Source organism: Grammomys surdaster, unplaced genomic scaffold, assembly GCF_004785775.1.
Source record: "Grammomys surdaster isolate TR1022 unplaced genomic scaffold, NIH_TR_1.0 125846, whole genome shotgun sequence".
In the NCBI taxonomy this organism is placed as follows: domain Eukaryota; kingdom Metazoa; phylum Chordata; class Mammalia; order Rodentia; family Muridae; genus Grammomys; species Grammomys surdaster.
The window spans coordinates 2994073-3014739 of NW_021620672.1; the positions used below are offsets into that span (position 1 = coordinate 2994073).

A 20667-nucleotide genomic window follows, 5' to 3' on the forward strand; every position below is an offset into this window, starting at 1 on the left:
TTCTTGTCCTGTTTCCTGTCATGCCTGGTTTGGGTTTACAGGTACATGGAGATATTGCTTGCTTTTTTACATAGATTGTAGGATTTGAACTCAGGTCCTTGTGCTTATATAGTAGGTGCTCTTACCCACTGAGTCACCTTCCCAGCATCAATTTGTTCCTTTTAAAGTTAGAGAAAGGTCATACTATATATTTCTTAAAAATTTTTATTCTATTTATTTTGATGTGGTGGTTGCATGAGGGGTGGGATGAGATCAAACCTCAGGATCTTGTGAAGACTAGGAAAGTGCTCTGGCACTGAGCTACAGACCTAGCACATGTGTTGGCTTTTTTTGTGAAGATAAATGGGTAGGACTACAAACTTTCAGGTAAGAGTCATGGCTCACCCCTGCGAACATCGTTGGAATAATATATTGGTAGAAAAAGGCCTGTTTCATTAGATTTATAAGTCCTATTGCTTGGATTGATTGCTGCAGAGGAAAGATTAGTTCTGTGATCATGTAGTATGCTTCTGTTAGAGCACAATGAAAATTATCATTAAAAACAAATAGTCCACATGACATCAGTAGGCTCAGCCCACCAAGTGTGATACATTGTGAGTCTTTATGTGCAGTATCTGGAAATCCACCAACATGGATACCTATCAGGTTGAACTGCAAGGTACAATATGCATTTGGTGTGAAGTACTTGGAAATAGACATTGATGATGTTGTTGTTACAGATTTTTTTCCCTGACATCTAGTATATACTTTCAAGCATAAATCTAAGCTGAAGATTTCTGGTAACTGTTTGTTTTCAGTTTGTTAAAACTGTCATGCGCTGTTAATTGTTTCCAAGAGTAACTTTGGTTGTTGAGTGGTCTTCATTGTTGAATATATTAGTTCTCAATGATTTCCTCCTTTCTTCCATTTATAGTCCATATTCCTGAGGGGTTAATGGTCTCTCTGCAGAAAACTTAACCTTAGGAAGGAACTATGATTCTTTGAAATAAATGAAAGAATTACAGACAATACTTTCAGAATCTTTCCTGTTTTTAAACAATGATTTTGGATTACATTTCTTGTAAAAATTTTTATTTCATGTAGATGAATGTTTTGCCTGCATGAATTTCTGTGCATCATGTATGTGCCTAGTGCCTGCGGAGGATAAAGAGGGCATCAGATTCTCTGAAACTGAAATTAAAGTGCCAGCTGTGAACAGCCATGTGGATACTAGGAATCAAATTAGGGCCCTCTGGAAGAGCAGTTCTTAACCACAGCACTGTCTCTCCAGCCCCTACCAACTAAAATAGCTGGTTTTAGTGTGTGGTGAGGAAGTTGTACTTAATTTTCAGATGTCACATTTTGTCTGAGTAGTAACTATGGAAGTATACTTATCTGATTTTAATTGGAGAACATGAAACTTCTGTAGGGGAGACTTGTGTCTCTAGTCTCTTAATGTATTCACTGTCTCCTCAGGACAGACAGCTTGATAAATTTGAAATCCGTGTGCGTGTTCTTTAGGAAGGAGCATTCAGAGGAGTCTCGCACACAGTGTATTTTCACAGGTCAGGTTAATCTTGTTAATAGGAATCTCTGCTCTTTATCAGCAGTCTTAAGTTGATCTGCCTGCCATGGAAGAGTGTATGCCTTCATTTTTAAACAGTCAAACTTTATAATAAATAGGTTCTCTGTTCTTAATAGTCTTCCGCTATTACCATTCTTAGGGCATTTCAATTTTTGTTTTTGTTTTTGTTTTCTTTCTGTCAGTAGAAAAAATTTGACTCACTGCTGTCTGTAACATTTACTGTTATGTAGTTTATATTTTAAGATGATCGTGCCTGGCCCATCCACTGCAGTGAAAGTGAATCTGATACTTTTCCCATTTAATTCCGAATAAGGGAAATGGAAGAGAAACCATGCAGATCTCTTTGAAACTTGATAGTATAATTTTTTTGTTTGTTTTTGTTTTGCTAAAGGACAGCTCAGCTCAGTTGTTTAATTGAAATGAAAATCATTTAAAGAAGTATTTTAAGCTGGCTACAAAAAGGGGTTCATCTTAGTATATATAAAATAAAAACAGGCAGAGAAAGCATGCTTTTCATGGAGTATTAGACTTGGAATGAAATAATAGAGATCATCTAGTCCAGCCTCCTACTGCTGAATAAACACTCATTTTGTGTTTATAGAAAAAACTATTTGAGGTTGGAAACAGGAATTTGGGGTTGAAAATACTTTGTTACCTAATTTTTTGCTTTATCTATTGGAGATTTATTTTCTAGTTGAGTTATAAATTGAGTTATAAATTAAGCCCTAGATTTATAAAAACTTTAAATATATATTAGAAAGTTTATAGGACTCTTTTATGTCATTGAATGGGTCATGAGTATGAAGATAATCTTTTACTCAGGGTGGAAGCAGCTCAAATGACGAGATGATTAGCTTTTAGATTACTACTTACTTGAGTGTTATGCAGGTAAGGTTTTAGAAGAGTTACAAACATACAGTTTTGCATTTCTTTTCCAGAAATACCGTCCTGCAAGTTCTGTCTGGGCCAGAGCTTTTCTTATTTGTTCTGAATATATGTACATGTGTTTGGGTATTATATTCAAATGCTTTTGGGATTATCTATAAGTCCATATTGTTACTTTTCTTTTGTACTTCTGTTTCTAGTAGTTAGGAATTGAGGAGATAATACTTACCCTAGTTTTGTAGTTTAAAGAATCAAAGGAATGATGTTTGCTGTCTTGAAAAAATAAAAGTTGTACAAGGATGTTCACTAAATATTGTGAAATCAGCTTTCCACCCAGGGAGCTAGGTTTGAAACTAGACTGTTGTTTCAGTTTACAGATGAAAATGAGAGGGGATTTTCTTAGAGTTCAACTTTGTGAGATATCTCTGTCCATTTTATCTTAATCTCTTGATACCTTACATCTTTGCAGGTTTGCTAGCATGAATACCTATCACATTGAGTTGCCTTGATAAGAGTAGATTACCACTGATATAAATAGGTAACTAAACTGTTTTGTTTTTCGGGGACGTGTATAGTTAGCCTTTTTTTTTGTGTGTGTGTGGGTATAGACAAGATTCTATGATATAATCAGTATTGAGAACAAGGAAACATGAGATACAGTGAAGGAAAATAGCTGCATAGCTGGCTAGATATATTTAATACATTAAGAAGTAGGATGGTGTAGATGAGTCTTATTCTGTCAACCCTGTTTCAGCAATCTGAAAATTGTCAATGCTTTGTCCATTGATATGAATATCTAGGTCAGTCCTGTGTGAGCTCTTAGAGACCACAGGAGTTGGATGTTCAGGAACAGTCTTGTCAAAATTCTCCATCTTGACTTGATACTCACCTTTGGAACCTCGAGTCATTAGAGCTGCAAATCGGTGATGTAACATGATCTCAGAGGGTAGGTAGGATGTCCTCCTTTGGCAGATTTCCCCAGTGCCTTCTTGCATTGCTGAGAGAAACACAACTAATTCAAAGTGTGGAGAAGTCTCATGCTGGAGCAGGGTAGCCAAAGGACTTGATGGTGTGATAGTATGGTAATAGGTTAGCGGAAAGATGAAGAACGGACATTCCTCAGAACTGATGCCATCAAGGTGGAAGTCCACACTGGTCTGGTAGAGTTCACCATTTTCTCTTTCCTGATAGAGTACAGCAGAGACCCGAACACTGGTCAGAGGGCTGGGCCGGGTGTTGGCCACTTGGAAGATAAGATTAGGTTTGCCATCTTTGTGAGCTACAACTGCTAAGTCAGTGAATCGAATTGAGAAAGCTCTATTTTTTGGCCGTGCAATCTTCGCCACAAAGGCACCTAAATTAAAAACCATTGAAATGTTTTTGTTCTTTTTTTTTTGGAACAGAAAACTTTAAATCTCAATATAGTTTCTGAATGAAAAGAATATGTCAAATAGTTATGTATTTCTCACATTCACTGAGTAAGAAATTCATCCCATTGTAATTTAGGGTACTCATGCTTTAAAAAAGTGTGTGTGTGTGTGTGTGTGTGTGTGTGTGTGTGTGTGTGTGTGTATTCTGTTAAGAATGAACAAAAAAACTCCATGATTTCAAAAAGGGTAAGAAGAATTTGATCTGTTATGAGGAAACGTAAAACTTTATCTTGTAAGTTACAAAGTTCAAGAACTGAGTGTGGCTCCTGCTGTATAACTCAGGTTGGAATGAAGAGCCCATGAGACTGGGTTACAAGAGGAGAGATGCAAGAAGGAGAGATGCAGTAAAGAATTTTTAACTCTGAAACTTCTAGAAGGCTAGTTTTTGGAGAAACTGGCCATAAGGTGATTCAGTATATCTTTTAAGTATACACTCATATCTCACCCCAAGCTGTAGGTGAAGGTTTCTTAATTATTCTTGTGGCACAGAGCCTGTTGGTAGGCTGATGAGGCATATGCAATCATTATAACAATTGTAGTTTTTTTCCTTTAAATTATTTTGTGTGTACAATGTTTTGCTTGAATATATGTATATATTCACCATATGTGTGTCCAGTACCTGAGGAGTCCAGAAGAAGGCATTGTTGTGTAAGCTGCCACATGTGTTTTGGGAACTGAACCTAGGTCCTCTGTGAAAGAGCAACAAGTGCTCTTAATCACTGAATCATTTTTACAAACCCCATAATTATGTTGTGAGTCCTTAGGTTACAGGTAGTGTGAGGATATCAGTCTATCCTTCCATCAGTCTGTTTATCATTTGTCCATCAGTCAACCCATCTATCTAATCTATATAATTTCATGTGCATATCATGTATATTTGTATATAGCTTCGTAACTGAAGGAGATGGCAAATTTAGTTAGGGGTTAGCACAAAAATAATAAACGCGTTCCCATCTGAATACATACATATCTTAAATTTATCTAAGAGCTGAGCCAATGTGGACATTCTTATAGAAGTTAAGTGATTTGTTACAGGATGCGGACCCAGTTGGTAGCACATTGGATCATCTTTTATGTTCAGTGCTTATCTTCTATTAGTCTATTAGTGTGTATATTTTTTAAATTATGTGTTACATAAAAAGAACCAATCCTATGGAGTACTGTATGTTACCAGACATATAAATGAATATTTATGGCCATATTTACATTGTATTTTGTGTATCTGTAACTTTAAAAGATGGAGCTGAATGTGTTGCTGTGGGCTTCTTTATATTGAGTACATGTTGAATAGGTGATCTCGGAGGAGAAGGTTTTACCATAATAAGAAAGATAAAAAGTGAGCTATCAGGCTAGTGAGATGGCTCAGTAGTTGGGAGCATTGACTGGTTTTCCAGAGGACCCAGTACCCACATGCCAGCTCACTTTGTAACTCCAGATCTGACACCCTCACACAGACATATATGTAGGCAAAACACTAATTCACATAAAATAAATTATAAACAGAAAAGCCAGATGTAGGTCAGGTAACATGACTTAAAATTTGCATTTAATTTCCTTACATATTTAGCAAAATAACTTCTGTGTGAATTTACTTTTACGCTTTTTCTTATTATTTTTGCATAGTATATTCCTGAAAGTTAATGGCATATGGTCTTTTTTCTTATGTAGTTCCAAAATTCTCTATATATTTCTATTGTTTGTCCCTAGATTGTTTCATTTCTTTCTTTGGTATCACCTGCTTATAATAATATAAATAAATTACTTAAAGCAATATAACAGACTTGCCTTAACCAAGTATATACTTTATAAAAGGCTTGTAGTATTTAAAAAAAAACAAAAACAAAAATAATTACCTGTGATAAAAGCCTCTAGCATGAGGCCTAGGAGCATTTGTATGGCAAGTAAGGCGATTGCACTTGGACAGTCACCACTGGGAAACATGGTTCCATAACCAATTGTAAGTTGTGTCTCCAGAGAGAAGGAGAATGCAGCTGTGAAACTGGTGATGTGCTTCACACAGATAGTGTGGTTTTCAGGTGGGACGTCGTGATCTATTTCCAGATCACCATTCATCTCAGCTACAGCATACCAGAGGACTGCAAAGACAAGCCAGTGGACAACAAAAGAAGCAGAAAAGACCAGCATCATCCAGCGCCAGCGCATGTCCATTAGGATCCCCCATGCATCCCGAAGATACACAAGACCTCTTTGAGCACCATCCATTTGAAGTGTGCTGTGGCCATCTTTTGTGACCATCCTCCGGTATCTTTGACTTAGGAGAGGAGCATTTACTTTACAATTACTGCTGTCCATCTCAGGCTGTATTTCTCTGAAACAAGAGTGAAGTAGTTAGCCCTTAACTGATTTATGAGTTATGAAACTTTTTTACAGTGTTTACATGAGAGGGCAATTACTGGTTAAGTCATTTGTTAACTAGTTATGTATTGCTTTAGGATATTTTTTACACTTTCCTTGATTGACTGTAAAAATATTATTTGATACCTTGTTTTCTAAATATATTTTGGAATTCCATAGGGTGAAGCTTATAATTTGTGCTTTTAAAACAACCTTCATGTTGTCTTTGTACAAATTTAGGCCTTATGTATTTATCGAGTTAACTAAATATATTATTTCTGAATATACAATATTTATTTTTTGTTAATTTTAAAAATTTGCTGATAATTATGAATAATGATAATTAAAAAGACTAGTTTTTAAAAACATAAGTATTTTACTCTATAAATAAGCAAAAATCATTTGAAAAGTTAGTTAACTATCTACAAATACTTTGTTTTCTTGCCATTGTTAGTGTTTGAACCCAGAGCTCTGGGCCTTGAGCATGCTAGGCAAGCACTCTACATTGATCTAGTTAGTTCCCAGCTCTGCATATGTTTGAAGTTAGACTTTGTAGTAGGATAACACTTACATTATGTTAAGCTTTTAGAGATTCACAAGTTTTTTTTTCTCATTCATTCTTTGATTCAATCTTTCATTCATTCTTTCTTTGTGTGTGTGTGTTCGTTCGTTCCACAGGATACTTTTGAAGGACAGAGGGCAACCTGGGAATCAGTGTTCTTTCACCTTGTGTTTTCAAACTCCAGTCATCAGGTTAATAAAATCACCTATACCCACTAAGCCATATCTCACTGGCCCAAAGAGACACAATTTTAATGTATTCCTTAGAATTGGCCTATTTAAAACCTTGTAAAAATGTTTTATAAATTTGCCATCATGGACATATTAATATATTATTTCTGTCCTGGCTGGTAAATGGATAGCTGTGGGGCACACATTCTTAGTTCATATTAAATCTTGGCAAAGTAAGAAATTCCCTGCTGGAATTCTTGGTAAAGTACTTCCCTAACATATATAAGGTCTTTGGTTCAACCCCAGTATAGCCCCTGCACACCAATAAAAGACATTCCAACTAGATGTATCTAGATAATACCACTTGCCCCCGCTGCTGCTAGGAATGGACCCTGAGGCCTTGTGCATGCTAGGTGAGTGCTCTCGCACTGAGCCCTCCTTCCAGCTTTGAAAGACGGTAGCTTTGAGAATAACTAAACCAAAAGAACTAGTTTTAAGAACATAGTAAGCAAAAGTAAACATTAAGAGATCAGATGACAAATTTGGAAAGATATTAAGTGTAATCAGTTCTTAATTGTTTTCATGAAGGGTTAGGCATTTTTCTATGTTATCAATAGACATCTACTGTATGACCAACCTTGGAAATGATAAATATATATAAATATATCAAGACTTTTGTATCATGATTCTCAGGAACAAATCAGGAACGATGGCCTTGCTTTCATTAAGGGTGCTTCTTCCAAAGAAGCCTTCCTTGAGGGTACTGCATACCCCTTTGTGTTCCCCTCTCTCATCCCCACACCTCCATATTTGTTTTCTTAGGTAGCTCAGACTGGTGAACTCTGGATTCTCCTGCTTCAGTCCTCTCTAGAAGACTAGAATTACAACTAAGTGCTATCATGCCTTGCTGCTTCCTTCCTCTTGTATGATAATTAAGAAGGTGGTGTGAGGTTGCTCGGGTTTAATGGGTTAGTTTGTCTGAGACTCTGGGGTTTTGTAGACTTTTTCTGTGTTGCTGGATTTGGACATTGGACAGCTAGGTATGTATGACTTTCCCTTTTGTTCTGAAGCTGTTGCAATCTTTGTTGATGGTACCCGGGGCATTCTTTCATATTTTTCTCAGATTTGAGCTAGAGCTGATTGAATACTGGATAGTTCTTCCATTTAGATGAGATGGACATTTCAGTTTCATGTGATAGACTTTAAAGACAAAGCTGTTCATGCTGGATCACTTACTGCCCTACTGAGTTGTCATAATCATTGGGTGTATTTTGTTATTGCTTGGCGAGTGCTGACAAGTGAGCCACACCTCAGCCCATATTTAATGCTCCTTATTTTGTTAGATTCTTAAAATATTTTAAAAGACCTCTTTCCTTTTAGAAACAACCACAGAGCCTTTGTAGACACCATGCTAGATACTTTGATACTGTTCACCCATCCTTCCCTGTGCTCAGAAGATAGACATGACTTCTTCCCTTTTTCATATGGAACCACTGAAGTGTATAGAAAGGCACGGTGTTATACATATGACAGGAGGGCTTAAGATTTTTTAAATTATCATTGTCTGGCTAACCAAAGCAAAATCAGTTAATATACTTTTAATATTTTTCTACAAGAAGCTTGTATATTCAGCGCTCACACTGTACTCTAAAGCTGGTCTTTGAAAGTTTCTAGCACTTTTAGTAATTGCTCTTTTTACTCCTGTGATTCGGGTAACTAACTTAAATCATGCCAGCTTTATACATGGTTGTTACGGTGGAAATGATTTGTAATAGTAGCTGATATATGTTATTTTTTTCTGTGTTAAGCATAATTTCAAATTCAAGGGAGGCTAAAAGGCAATACCTGGGATAGGGTAAACAGTATTACTTGCTTTGTCGTTGCTGATAATGCTTAACGTTTTTAGTAATACCTACTTATGCCATTCCTATTTCATAGTGAAAGTGAGACAATATATTTTCTGAGATCATAAAATGAGCAGTTTCCGAGTATTATTCCCAAGCATACCGAGGTCTAGAATTACTGCTAAAACCCAAAGCATTTGACTATGGTTAGCCTTTGTGAACAGTGCTGCGTTCAAGAACCACTACCAAGGCTAGAGGTGCCAGCACATGCCTTTAATTCCTGAACTCCGGAGGCAGAGTCAAGAGGATCTCCCAGCCTCTTCCGCACAATAAACTCTAGGTCAGGCAAGGCTACATGGTGAAACTGGGTCTCAAAAAGCAAAAGAGAAACAGTCAGAGAACCAAGAGCCACTACAGAGTATTGGTTCTTCAGGAATGCTTATTAGGTATAGACTTTGGAGCCATTGTCCTAGTGGAGTACACTAAGGGTTCCCTACTCACAGACGCAAAGCAGAACAAGCTTCCCCTTGCTTAAGTCTCACTGCTGTTAGAAACCCACTCTGGAAGGTGAGCCTTTCTACACACACACTGTGCCTTTCACTGATTATTTTACTGAGGTCCTTTTACAATTGCTCTTGTTATCTGTGGTTTTTGTAGCAGCATTTGTCTAGGCTCTCTACAATTTCATCTTTTTGCCCCTCCAGCAACTAAATAACATGGAAAAAGCCGTAGGCAGGGAAGTCAAAAGACAGTATCAAAACAGTGAAACATTTTTGGTTTTGTTTTTCCCCATGAAACATTGTTGACATTCGATGGGATCATTTTGGCAAGAAGTTGAGAGAAGTAAAATTTTGATCCTTAGTGGATTACCCTGTGCATTCATATAGTCAGCCGCTGCTGTGTAGTGCAATACAGGATAAGGAGCATGGCCTGAAGGTGCTGACTCTTGTGTACATAGCTCTCTCATTTTGGGCAAGCTACCATGTCCCCTTGGCCAGATATCATTAGATTAAAACAAAGAATGTGGTTAAAAGGGAGATTAAATAATATGATCCCTTAAAGTCTACCTGCCAGTTTATAAGTTTCTGTCTTGTGTCTCAAACTGTTTTCTGTAAGATGGTTTCTGTATGATTTTATGTCTGCTTATCTGGCCTTAAATTTTTTTTATTGCTGTTGCCTGATATTTAATAGGATTTCCCCCCCCCCTTCCTCCTCAAATGTAAGTGTCTAATGGGTATACGTATTTTCAAATAATTTTTACATTATCACAAGCACAGGAATGCATAACTACCTCCATTCCTTCTCTCTTTCCTCCACAACGCTCTGTTTCTGAGATTGGTCTTGTACAGTCCAGGCTGGTCTCAAACTCAGCATTTATAGCCAGATGTCTTTGAACTGATGTTGCTGCTTGTATCTCCCAAGTCCTAGGGTTGCAGGTATGTGCTATATACTTAACCATGAGTGTATTTGGAATGCATTTGTCTAGATTTAGATTTTTTTTATGTGATTTTCATGAACAGGCTGTAGCAGGAAATAGAATAGACAAGTGGAAAATTTATCTATGTGGGGGCTGTAAAATATTTATAAATTTATAAACTGTTTGATGGGAAAGGTACTTATTTTAAAAATGGTAGTTTGATGGCTTCATTAATCATCAGAATAACAATGTTGCTCTGTTCATTAGGTGGTAGCCCTTAAAGTTAGTTTTCTGTTGCTGTGTTCTAGACGAGTGCTGTAATTCCTGTTCCTACAGTTAAGATAGAGGCTGCACTTAGAAACGCTAAATGAATACAGTGTTTGTTCATGCCTTATGCAAACATTTTAAAGGCTGTGTTGAAAGTCTCATAAGCACCTTTCCTGGCCTCTATAATTAGGGCAAACAATGTGAGTATTAACCCCATTATGTAAGCTCAGAGAGTAGTTCATATTTTATTTTCTTATATACAGAATCTATGTTAGTAATAATCCCCTGCTTAAAAAGAAATTTTAAATCAGGATACACATCTCTTTTGAAGTTTAAGAAAATTAAAATCATAATACTTTATTCTTTTGGCATTTATTTCCATATGCTTATTTTGAAGTTTTTCTAATTCCATCCAAACAACAACAGCAAAAACCCGACACATTTTTTTTTAAAGCCACTGAATTTTTATCTAGAACTTTTTCCTACTCATTTACACATTATAACAAAGAATTAGTATAGATTTACTAAGGCCACTGAGAGCTAACCTTTCACTAATGCTTTTAGCATGGCTGTTTGCCAATTCTAAAATTTAAGGAAAAGAATAAAATAAGATAGCTCTGACTATCTAGATAGTGTCTGTTTAAAGCTCTAGTTTAAGCAATCTAGCTGCTTCTGTTTGCTGTCAGTCTCCTTGCTTGTTCCCCTAAAGGAAAGAATAAGAGTGAAGGTTACTTAAGTACTCACCAGTTCTGCCACGGAAGGTCTTAAAGAAGCTAGCAGACTCTTGTCTTTTTGACCAAGTGGTTTTTTTAACCTGCAGTGTTGTTTGTAGGTTCTCGTCTTGGACTGGCTTTGCAGCTTACATTCCTGTGTTTATAATGTCCGTGAGGGCTGGTTTCAGCTGAAGCTGATGTGATTGGTCACTTAGTCTGCAGGGGGGCCAATTAGCTCTGATCATGTGGAAAAGAATGCTGGTTTGTTAGGAGGTCTTTCTTTACCCAACACAAACCTTAACAACTCTGGAGAAAGCCTCTAGAACTGACGTGGAGAAGGGGTGCATTTTTTCCCTCTAATCAGGACCGGTTTTTAGTAAGTTTGCATAATCTTATTTAAGAGTTTATTTGAAAGTTCAAAGGGATAAAATTCCCCGCAAGATTTCCTTTCAGCCCTCTCTCCTTATATTGCGTGTTAAAGTGTGAGATATCTCTTTCACTGATCTTTTTCCACCATTTCTTGAGGGGGGATTTAGTTGGATAAGGATGTTTAGGCATAATTGATGAGTTGATTTTTCTGGTTTTCTTATCAGATCCCACCTCAGCAGTATGGCTACGATAGTAGGTATAGGTCATTTAGTTACCTGAAATAGTACCTCCCCCCTTCTTAATTGCAAAGGAAGAACTTTGGTCTTTGGTTTTAAAGTTGTGTAGTAGGCTGACTAGGAATATGATTGCTTGATGCCTTGTACTTCTTTTTAAGGTGAATCCTGGTGAAAGAAGAAAAGAATTTTCTTAAGGCTTGCTTTAGTGATCCTTATGGGTTTTGTCTTGATATGTGTGATGAAGTAGAATAAAACAATATTCAGGGCAAATGATCTGTAACTCAGTACTGAAATTGTATTTACCTGAAAGTGTCAGCAGTCCAGCTTGTAGCAGCCTCCACATGAGTTGACAAGTGTGGCCTTGTGTAATGCCTAGTGAGCAGTGTTTTCTTCTCCTCTGTTGGCTGCCAATTTTAAAACTTTGATCAAATGTTACACATAAGAGGATCTGAAAAACAAAGACACTGTTTGTTTGAAGTAAAAGCTTGGAAAGGCCTGCTGAGAAAGTTATGAATGTAGACCAATCTAATGCTACTTAGGAAGGGAAATCCGACTTTGTGGATTCCTCTCCTTCCCTTCACAAGTTAAAAAATACATTAATTCCTTCTTTGTTTTATTAATGCCAGACATTTCAATACAAGTTTAGACAGAGCACTAGTAACTGACCTTCAGAACCAGGGAGGGTAATCAAGGTGAGATTCGAATGTAAGACTTATTCCCTGGTGTGCAAGTAGGAATTTGTATCATTCTAGCTAGCTGATTGAGGAAAACACCTAACTGAAAGAGCAAAGAGCAAGTAATGGGATATTCTTCCCCCAAAGCAGCATGTTAAGTGCATCTTCCACTGTCGCGGACAGTAGGCAAAGCCAAAGCTTGTCATTCAACTTAGGACACTGCCCCATCCTCGCCGCCACCTTAAAAAAAGGCATTTTGACTATATAGTTTGCTGTGGCCTTGTACGTAAATCCCCCTGCATCAGCCTCCCTAGTACTGAGCTTATAGACCAAACTTTTTCAATAATTTACTCTATTTTAGACTGTTTTGACACAAAAATGATAGAGTAAGTTAATGATACTGTTAAGTTCACCTATACGTACCCAAACATGCACCCACACGATGGTTTATGTGTGGTATTTCTAATTCTGGGATGTTTCCAACTTGAAGGCCTATCATGGACAGTGATGGTCACTGATGGCTGGCTGTGGCTGTTATACTTTGACTCTGGAGCTCAGCATCCGATGATAGTCATTTGAGCATGTAAATTATTGTAAATTGGTGCTGTCAGTTTGGCTGAGGTGATGTTGATAATGGCACAGAAGATACACCACCATCATCCTGAAACACACAGTAGGTATGTCATAGTAAGGTAGTTGGAGTTGGATCTAAAGCATCTCTTCTGTGTATGAACATAAATGCTACTGTTCCATTGATGATTTGCTTTTTATTAAAAATTGAAATGGTCATGCCAGGTGGCATATATAAGTAAATTAGTTTTTATTAGATCCCAGACTCTGTCCCTAAAGGTATTGATTTCTATTTTAGCTAAAGTAATCCAGTATACAATCTAGAAATATACTACTGTTTTCTTTAAAATGACAAAGGATTTGTTGGTGTTGTAGTGTCTTGCCTACTCTCCCATCAAGTCTGCCTGACTGGCTGCCAGTATTCTCAACTGTGTTAAAGATACCTAGACTCTTTCTAGTTCATGTTGTGAAATGACAGGCAGCTTCTGGGTACACTGTGAGCATAAGGGCTGTGGGGAAAAGGACGTGTGCCCATTGCTTGAGGTACTTTTTCAGAGACATTCTTTCTTACATGCTGTAGCTTCCCTAGTTGTCCAGCCAGAAGCGGCTGTGTTTTCACGACTGCTCACCAGCTGAGCAGAGGTTAGGCTGCAGAAGTTTAGAGACTCCTAAGGGTAGACTTTCAACTGCTATTTCCACCACTCTGGAATTGTATTTACAAATAACTATTGAGAGCGAGGGGAAGTAAGTAGCCACACTTGGATGGGATTCCCTTTCAGTATTTAATAGAGAAATATAAAGTTACTTGCTACAAAAATTTGCACATAAACAAGCTTCAAAGTCTGTCCCATAATTCCGCTTTTGCTTTTGGAGATTGGGTCCTTGTAAGCTCCAAGTTTCACAGCTGTAGATTTTGTTGGCTGAGTGCCTCTGAGCTCCATCTGAAGTTTTCCATAAACACCGTTTTTGGCTGCTAGTCAAACATGCACACAGGTGCCCTTTTACCGCTCCTTCTCCTTAGGAAGTCCACCCAGTCAGACTAGGCAGAAGCCAGCACTCAGTTTTCATTTCATTTGTAGAAGACTCCTAGTCTATCTTAATACATTAAGGGAAAAACAAATATATACTGTCACTGGGGGATACTGCTTGTACATAATATGCTACAAATATATTGTAACAGCTTTATATGCCTTAAGTGACTATGATGTAAGAATTATTCTGTAGGTAATACAGTTTCTTGATAAAATGTCCTATTTGCTGTATTGAGCAGAAAAAATTTTTAATTGGTTTCTTTTCTTTTATTATATTTTATTTTATTTTACCTTTTGAAGATCATAGACCCCATTAAGATTCTGTAAGCCTTAGACTTCTTGCCCTGAAAAACAAAGCGTCCTTGGTCACAGCCTGCTTCCAATCTAGGGACTCTCAACCCTCAGCTCACTCCTGACTGTAGCTTGGGAATAACTGCCTTACCCAGTCTCTCTTTCCAGGTTGGTGTGTTTAAGCCTCCTTGGTGACTGCCTTCCCCAGATAGTCTAGGTGTGTACCAGCAGACAGCAAGCATGAGGGCTTAGGGATGGGGGCATATTCCTGTGGCTTGAGATATTTTTTCAAAGAGAATTCTGACCTGCTGTACTCTTCTTCTCTCTGGCCAGGGACTGTACTGTTTTCAGCTGTTAGATTGAGATTTACTTTTAAATCACATTGTGTATAAAACACGTTTTTAAAAAAGTTAACCAGAATGCTTCTTTACTCAATTGTCATAGTGCTGATACATCACAGAGAGGAGTTTGAGTGCTGAGAAGGGCCCATATGGGTGGCCCTCAGTGTGGCCCTGACCATCAGAGAACACTGCAGTTATTAGGCACGAGAAGACTATAAGATAACATCTTTTAAACTGCCCGTGAGTGACTTTGATGTGTGTCATCTAGGTTTCATCAGGAATACACAAGTCCACCAGGCACAGTGGCTCATGCCTTCAATCCCAGCATTCTGAAGGCAAAGGCAGGTACTCTCTTGAGTTCCAAGACAGCTTGGGATACACAGAGAAACCCTCTCCCCAAAACTAAACAAAACCTCCTTGATATTTCCACCGCTTACCCGACTTGATACAACCAGATACCTACTGTAATTGGATTAGAAAGGATTCCAAACTGTTAGTGCAGTTCTTCACTTAGTGTCAGGTTTTTTTTAGTTTTAATAGTAGTTGTAAATAGAATCTTGGTATTTGTTTGAAGCCATGTTTTTCTTCTTAAATTAATTTCTAGAACAAAACTTTTCTATTAAAAAGTCCTAACCAATTTTTTTCTTCATAATATTTTAAAATTATTTCTCAGGAAATAGTGAAGTAAGCTTAGTTCTGTCCATAGATGCTAACAAGCTGCCCCTAAGGTGTGCCATCTGTAGTCCTTCTGGACCTTGGCAGGCTTACATCCTAGACTTTCCTCTTCCGATTTCAGTTTTACTAGAATTCTGGCTGCTTGCAGTGGGCTTAGTTGTGAGTAAACCACTGAGAATAATGCAGTAGAGATGTGTTAGGAGGCTGCAGGCCTAGGTTCTATTTCTGATTCATGACTCAGCTATGTGATCTTGGGAAGCCACCCCACAGGTATCCCTTTCCACACAGGAACAATAGCGATGGTGAGGTTTAACTTAATCTCCTGTGGTTATTAAGACGATCAGGTGAAGTATATCAGTGCATTGTATCAACTGTAAAGTATCGGGTCCTTTATTTCCATGTGTATCTCTGGTCTGTGGCCTAGAGGGCAGGTGCTGTGTTCAAGCCTGTCTTTGTAATCCTGTGTGTCTAATTACGTTTGTTTATGGACGAGGCGTCATGTTAACTTGTACCCGAGGTTTGAATAAGACAGACAGATGACAAAGAAATACCATTTCTTTGGGAAAATATATGATGGTAATCACAAAAGCTAAATGTTATGCATTCCTAAAGAAACATTTATTTGCTCACCAAAATTTGTGTATAAGAGTGCTCATCAGTATACAGTTCATACTGGGAAAAGCAGAACACAGCTTAGGTGTCAGCAGTTTAAGGGCACTGCATCACAACTGTGCATAGAGTGAGTGAGTGAGAGCTTGTGCATCTGTATAAGGGAAGCTGGTTTCAGAGGGAAACGAATACTCGGTTCGGATGGAGATCAGGGCTGGCAATAGAGCTCAGTGGATAACGGCACTTGCTGTGGAAGCCTGGTGACCCAAGTGGGATGGATCCTCAGAATCCAATGACGATAGAAGGAGAGAGGGACTTTACTAAATTGTCCTTTGACCTCCACATGTGGATTTTGATGTATGTGTACCCCATTACCCAAATAAAGTTTTAAAGAAAATTCAAAAGGGCAGAATTAAGAAATCAGGAAAATGTATAGATTTGAAAGACCTGATGGGAGGGCATATGTGAAGATCTTTGAAAGCTACTTTTGTTGTTTTTTTTTTTTTTTAAACTAAGGCGTTGATTTTATACAATTGCTGATGAAAACGCACTGAATTACACATTTGTCATGTGTCCACCTAAGAATGTTGAACTTGAATTACAAGGTTTTTTTTGAAGAGGAGATAAGGAGAGAGTGAAGCTGGTTTACACATCCTTTAGTCTTTTTCATCTTTTTTTCCCCCTGAAAATGTCTTGATGTGGGATTGTAGGGACTGTTGTTATTCTGGGTTTCCTTGGTTTATCAATAATTCATAATTGAAACATTTCTATTGCTGTTGTTCATATGAATATTTGATATGTGAAAAAGTACATAGCAGGTTTTAGAAATAGTTTTGTAGTAATAGCCACCCAGTAACTAAAATTTATTTGAACTCTGTTCATGTACATTCAGGCTGCTTCATGTCGAACCTACTCCCCGTCAAATGAGAATGTCAAGATAAAACTGACCTGTTGACATTACTAGTAGATGCATAATTACAGAGAAATATTTGCTTTCAGAAGTAAAAACTGGGGCTTTAAAGCAGTTGAAATACAGATTTCAGTGACAGTGTGGTGTGTGCTGTGTCGTGATGGCCTATACCCAGCCATTTGCAAATTAAATGTAAGAGGGTTACTTGAGGCCAACTGTGAATGAAGCCAGGGTCTGAGGGGGGTGGTGGAAGGGAGGACACTAATCATCTGTGTGTGTGTGTGTACGCACGCGTGTGCTTGCTCCTTCTTTATCACGTGTTCTCACATGTTCTCACGTGCTCGCTGTATTGTGTGCTCCCTGCTTGCTCTCTTACTCCACTCTCTTCTCACTGTATAGTATAGCTTAGGTTGCCTTGAACTTTTTGGCAGACTTGTTTTAACGTTCAGTTTAAGATTATAGAATTATTAGTATTTTACTGAATTTAATTTTTATTTAATAAAGTAGATCTAACATTTTATTCTAGTAGGAAAAATTATAATTGGTGTTTGGTGTGTTCTGCATTTTGCCATTAGTGGTCTGTTGCTTACTTTGACATGTTCACTACTCAAAGGCTCCGTGTAGAAAAGCAGATGATAAAAATGAGTGGCCCTGTTAGTTTAGCCATTTGCGATTAGCACTGTGTTCTCAAAGCCCTATAGCATTTGTGATGTGGCAAATTCATCCCTCATTGTTTTCATATTTGGATACATTAAAAGTTTTTTTCTTCTTAAGTTTTCTTTTGTAAGGGTAGCTAGACTTCTCATGAAGCCATATAGCAAACAGTGCTTTGTTAAGAGTATTGACCTCTTTTAATCTAAGCAGGAGAGCTGGGCACTCTTACAATGCAAGGAAAGAGTGTGTCCACACTTGAATCTGTAACTTGCACTCAGTGTGCTATGCATTTTTGTTGAGTGATCAGGAGATTAACATTTGAGTTCTGCTATGCTATTTAATAATTTTATGTGATTCTAGACAATTCCCGTAGGTTATGTATTGGGCCTCAATGTTCTCAGATTGGAAGATTAAGTCAGTTATATTTTGTGTATTTGTTTGATAAGATGACCCCAGAACTTAGCTGAATGACTTGTGAATTAAAGTCTTACTCCAGGCTGGTTTCAGATTCTTATGTGAACTCCTGATCCACCTTCCACTATCTCCTGAGAGCTGGGATGATAGACTGGTTTGTGCTACCATGCCCTGAATGAATGATGGATGTTTATTTCTCTGCTTCTGTGGGCAAGAAATAACTTCACTTATTGTCTGCATGGCTGGGCTGTAGTGTCTTATGGAACAGCAGTAAATTTGTCTGCCTCCTCTTTGGTCATTTTACAGTTCTTTTGGGATTGGGATTTTAGTCTTAAGTTTGTGGAAATGAAGAGCCTCTCGGCTTTGTAATGTGAGCTTCACCGTAGGTACCGTGTGGTAGCTGGCTTCCTTCAGAGAATGACTCCTTGATGACAGAAGCCTTTTAAATTTTAGATTCATATCTAGGCATGGTGATGCATAGCTTTAATCTCTATATTCAAAAAGGCAGAGGCTGGCTAGCCTGGTCTCCATAGTGTCTTCCAGACCACCCAGTGTTACATAGTGAGACCCTGTCTCCAAAAACACAAAATAAAATAAAACAACCAGAAACAACTTTAGATTCAGAATGTAATGGCTTATTAGTTTAGGTATATTCTGTTTTTTAGCAGTAAGTTCAGTTCACCTTTAACAGAAAAGTATTTCATGGATATCAGCAGCTAGGGATTAATGGGGTGGGGGCTCCTGGAAGCTGTTGACCACAGCAAAAGGAGAGGAGTGATTTTCCTAGCAGATGATGTCCTTCCTAAAAGTTTTTTTTCCTTTTTTTTTTTTAATTTCTTTTTTTTTTTTAACATGAAATGCTTTTTTATAGCATGTTTTACAAGGGGAGGGGGTAAGAGGGGCCAGGTGGTGGAAAAGTACAAAATCTTCTTGGCCTGTGCCTTGAAACATGTCATGGTCTATACGGTGCACTGCCTTGAATTATGATCTACCTGCTGTTCTTCAGAAGATACGGTACACTGCTTGAGTTATGGTCTCCCTGCTATTTTTAAGAAGACATGGTACTCTGCTTTGAGTCTATCTGCAGTTGCTAAGCAGGATCTTGCAGTTAACAAGCTTCAGAGGACATTGTGCAGGTGGGGAAAGGTAGGGGGTGAGGGTAAGGGTGAGGGTCCTGGCTTCTGGCATCTCCCCCTTCTCTGTTTAGTTAGAGAAGGCGTCTTATGATCAATCCCAACTATGTGAATTTTGAATTTGGATGTCTAATTATGGGGGGTCTTAGACAAGTTCACAACCCCAAAACACTGATGTGAGACGAGTCACATCGATGGTCGAAGGCTTTAGGCTGTCGACGATGGGCAACGCTAAAAGTTTTTTAAAATGACATATTTGTCTGTCTTTCCCCACCCCGCCCCTGCCCCTCCCTCCCTCCCTCCCTCCCTCCCCCCCCCCTCTCTCTCTTTGTGTGTGTGTGTGTCTGTATGTCTGTATGTGTGTGTATGTGTGTTTGTAGTAGAGTGCATGTGTGTGGAAGTCAGATGACAACTTGTGGAAGTCAGTTCTCTGATTTTCCACCATTTGGGTCTCTGGAGTCAAACTCAGGTTGTCAGGTTTGATCAGAAGTGCTTTTATCCACTGAGCCATCCAGCCACACTGATCCTAAGGAGTTTTATTATTTAGTTAGAATAATACCTTCTAACATTCTAAAAACTGGGTTGACAAACATCATGTTAAATCTTAGTATGTATAAAATGTAATATAAGATAACTAGAAGCAAAGATTTCCTCATTAGATTCTTTTTTTTTCTTTAATGGTTTAATTGAAATGATTTGTCACCAAGAGAATACGTAACTGTAACTGTTACAGACTGAGAATATCAGTGTTCTTCATTTTTAACTAATGTGAGAATTGCTAAGATGGTAGGAGTTATATGTTAGCACATACAGTATAAAATACTTTTTGCATAATTGAGAATTATCTTATTTTAAAGTACCAGTTTAGTTTACTTTGCCTATAATTTTTCAAACCAGCCATATAGCTCTTAAGACATTTTTAGACAACATAGCTCTGAATTCTGTCCAGAATTCAATTTGTCATATTCCTGTATTGCTGAGTAAACACAACTTTACAATGCCCAGCTTTCACTTTTGAATTTCCAATTTATTTTTTTTTTTGAAAAAATAAACAGTTGATTGAAATGTATACATTCCATGATTTGGGAGAGTCATTCATGCTAGCTGGCTAATTAAGGTAGTCATATAATTAAAAAAAAAAAGTCATTTTAAGAATGACTCCAGTCACTGGGCTGGAGAGATGGCTTAGAGGTTAAGAGCACCGACTGCTCTTCTAGAGGTCTTGAGTTCAATTCCCAGCAACCACATGGTGGCTCACAACCATCTGTAATGAGGTCTGGTGCCCTCTTCTGGTGTGTCTGAAGACAGCTACAGTGTACTCATATACATTAAATTAAAAAAAAAAGGTACATTGATAGGGAAAGATTGACAAGATTCACCATTGTCTGAAAATAGCAGTAGTTCAAAAACAGTATTCTGTAACATCTTTTTTTTTTTTTCTTTTTTTTTTTGAGACAGGGTCTCTCTGTGTAGTCCTGGCTGCCCTGGAACTCACTCTGTAGACCAGGCTGGTCTCGAACTCAGAAATCTGCCTGCCTCTGCCTCCCAAGTGC

General features: G+C 37.9%; 2 protein-coding genes across 6 annotated transcripts in view; one reads left to right on the forward strand and one right to left on the reverse strand.

Moving 5' to 3' along the window:
* The window catches only part of Gigyf2 (GRB10 interacting GYF protein 2), a 132308-nt gene that overhangs the window by 62050 nt on the left and 49591 nt on the right, over positions 1–20667 (forward strand). The gene's annotated exons all lie outside the window — the stretch shown is intronic.
* Positions 3124–11326, reverse strand: Kcnj13 (potassium voltage-gated channel subfamily J member 13). Of its 2 annotated transcripts, XM_028789535.1 has the most exons (3): positions 11239–11326; positions 5733–6208; positions 3124–3803 (listed from the first exon to the last, which is right to left on the reverse strand). In XM_028789535.1, the coding sequence occupies exons 2-3, from the start codon at positions 6190–6192 to the stop codon at positions 3181–3183; spliced, it is 1083 nt and encodes a 360-aa protein (XP_028645368.1). In that variant the 5' UTR covers positions 6193–6208; positions 11239–11326; the 3' UTR covers positions 3124–3180. The 2 variants fall into 2 exon arrangements, with proteins under 2 accessions (XP_028645368.1, XP_028645369.1); XM_028789536.1 differs by lacking the exon at positions 11239–11326 and having other exon boundaries at positions 3767–3803; positions 5969–6192.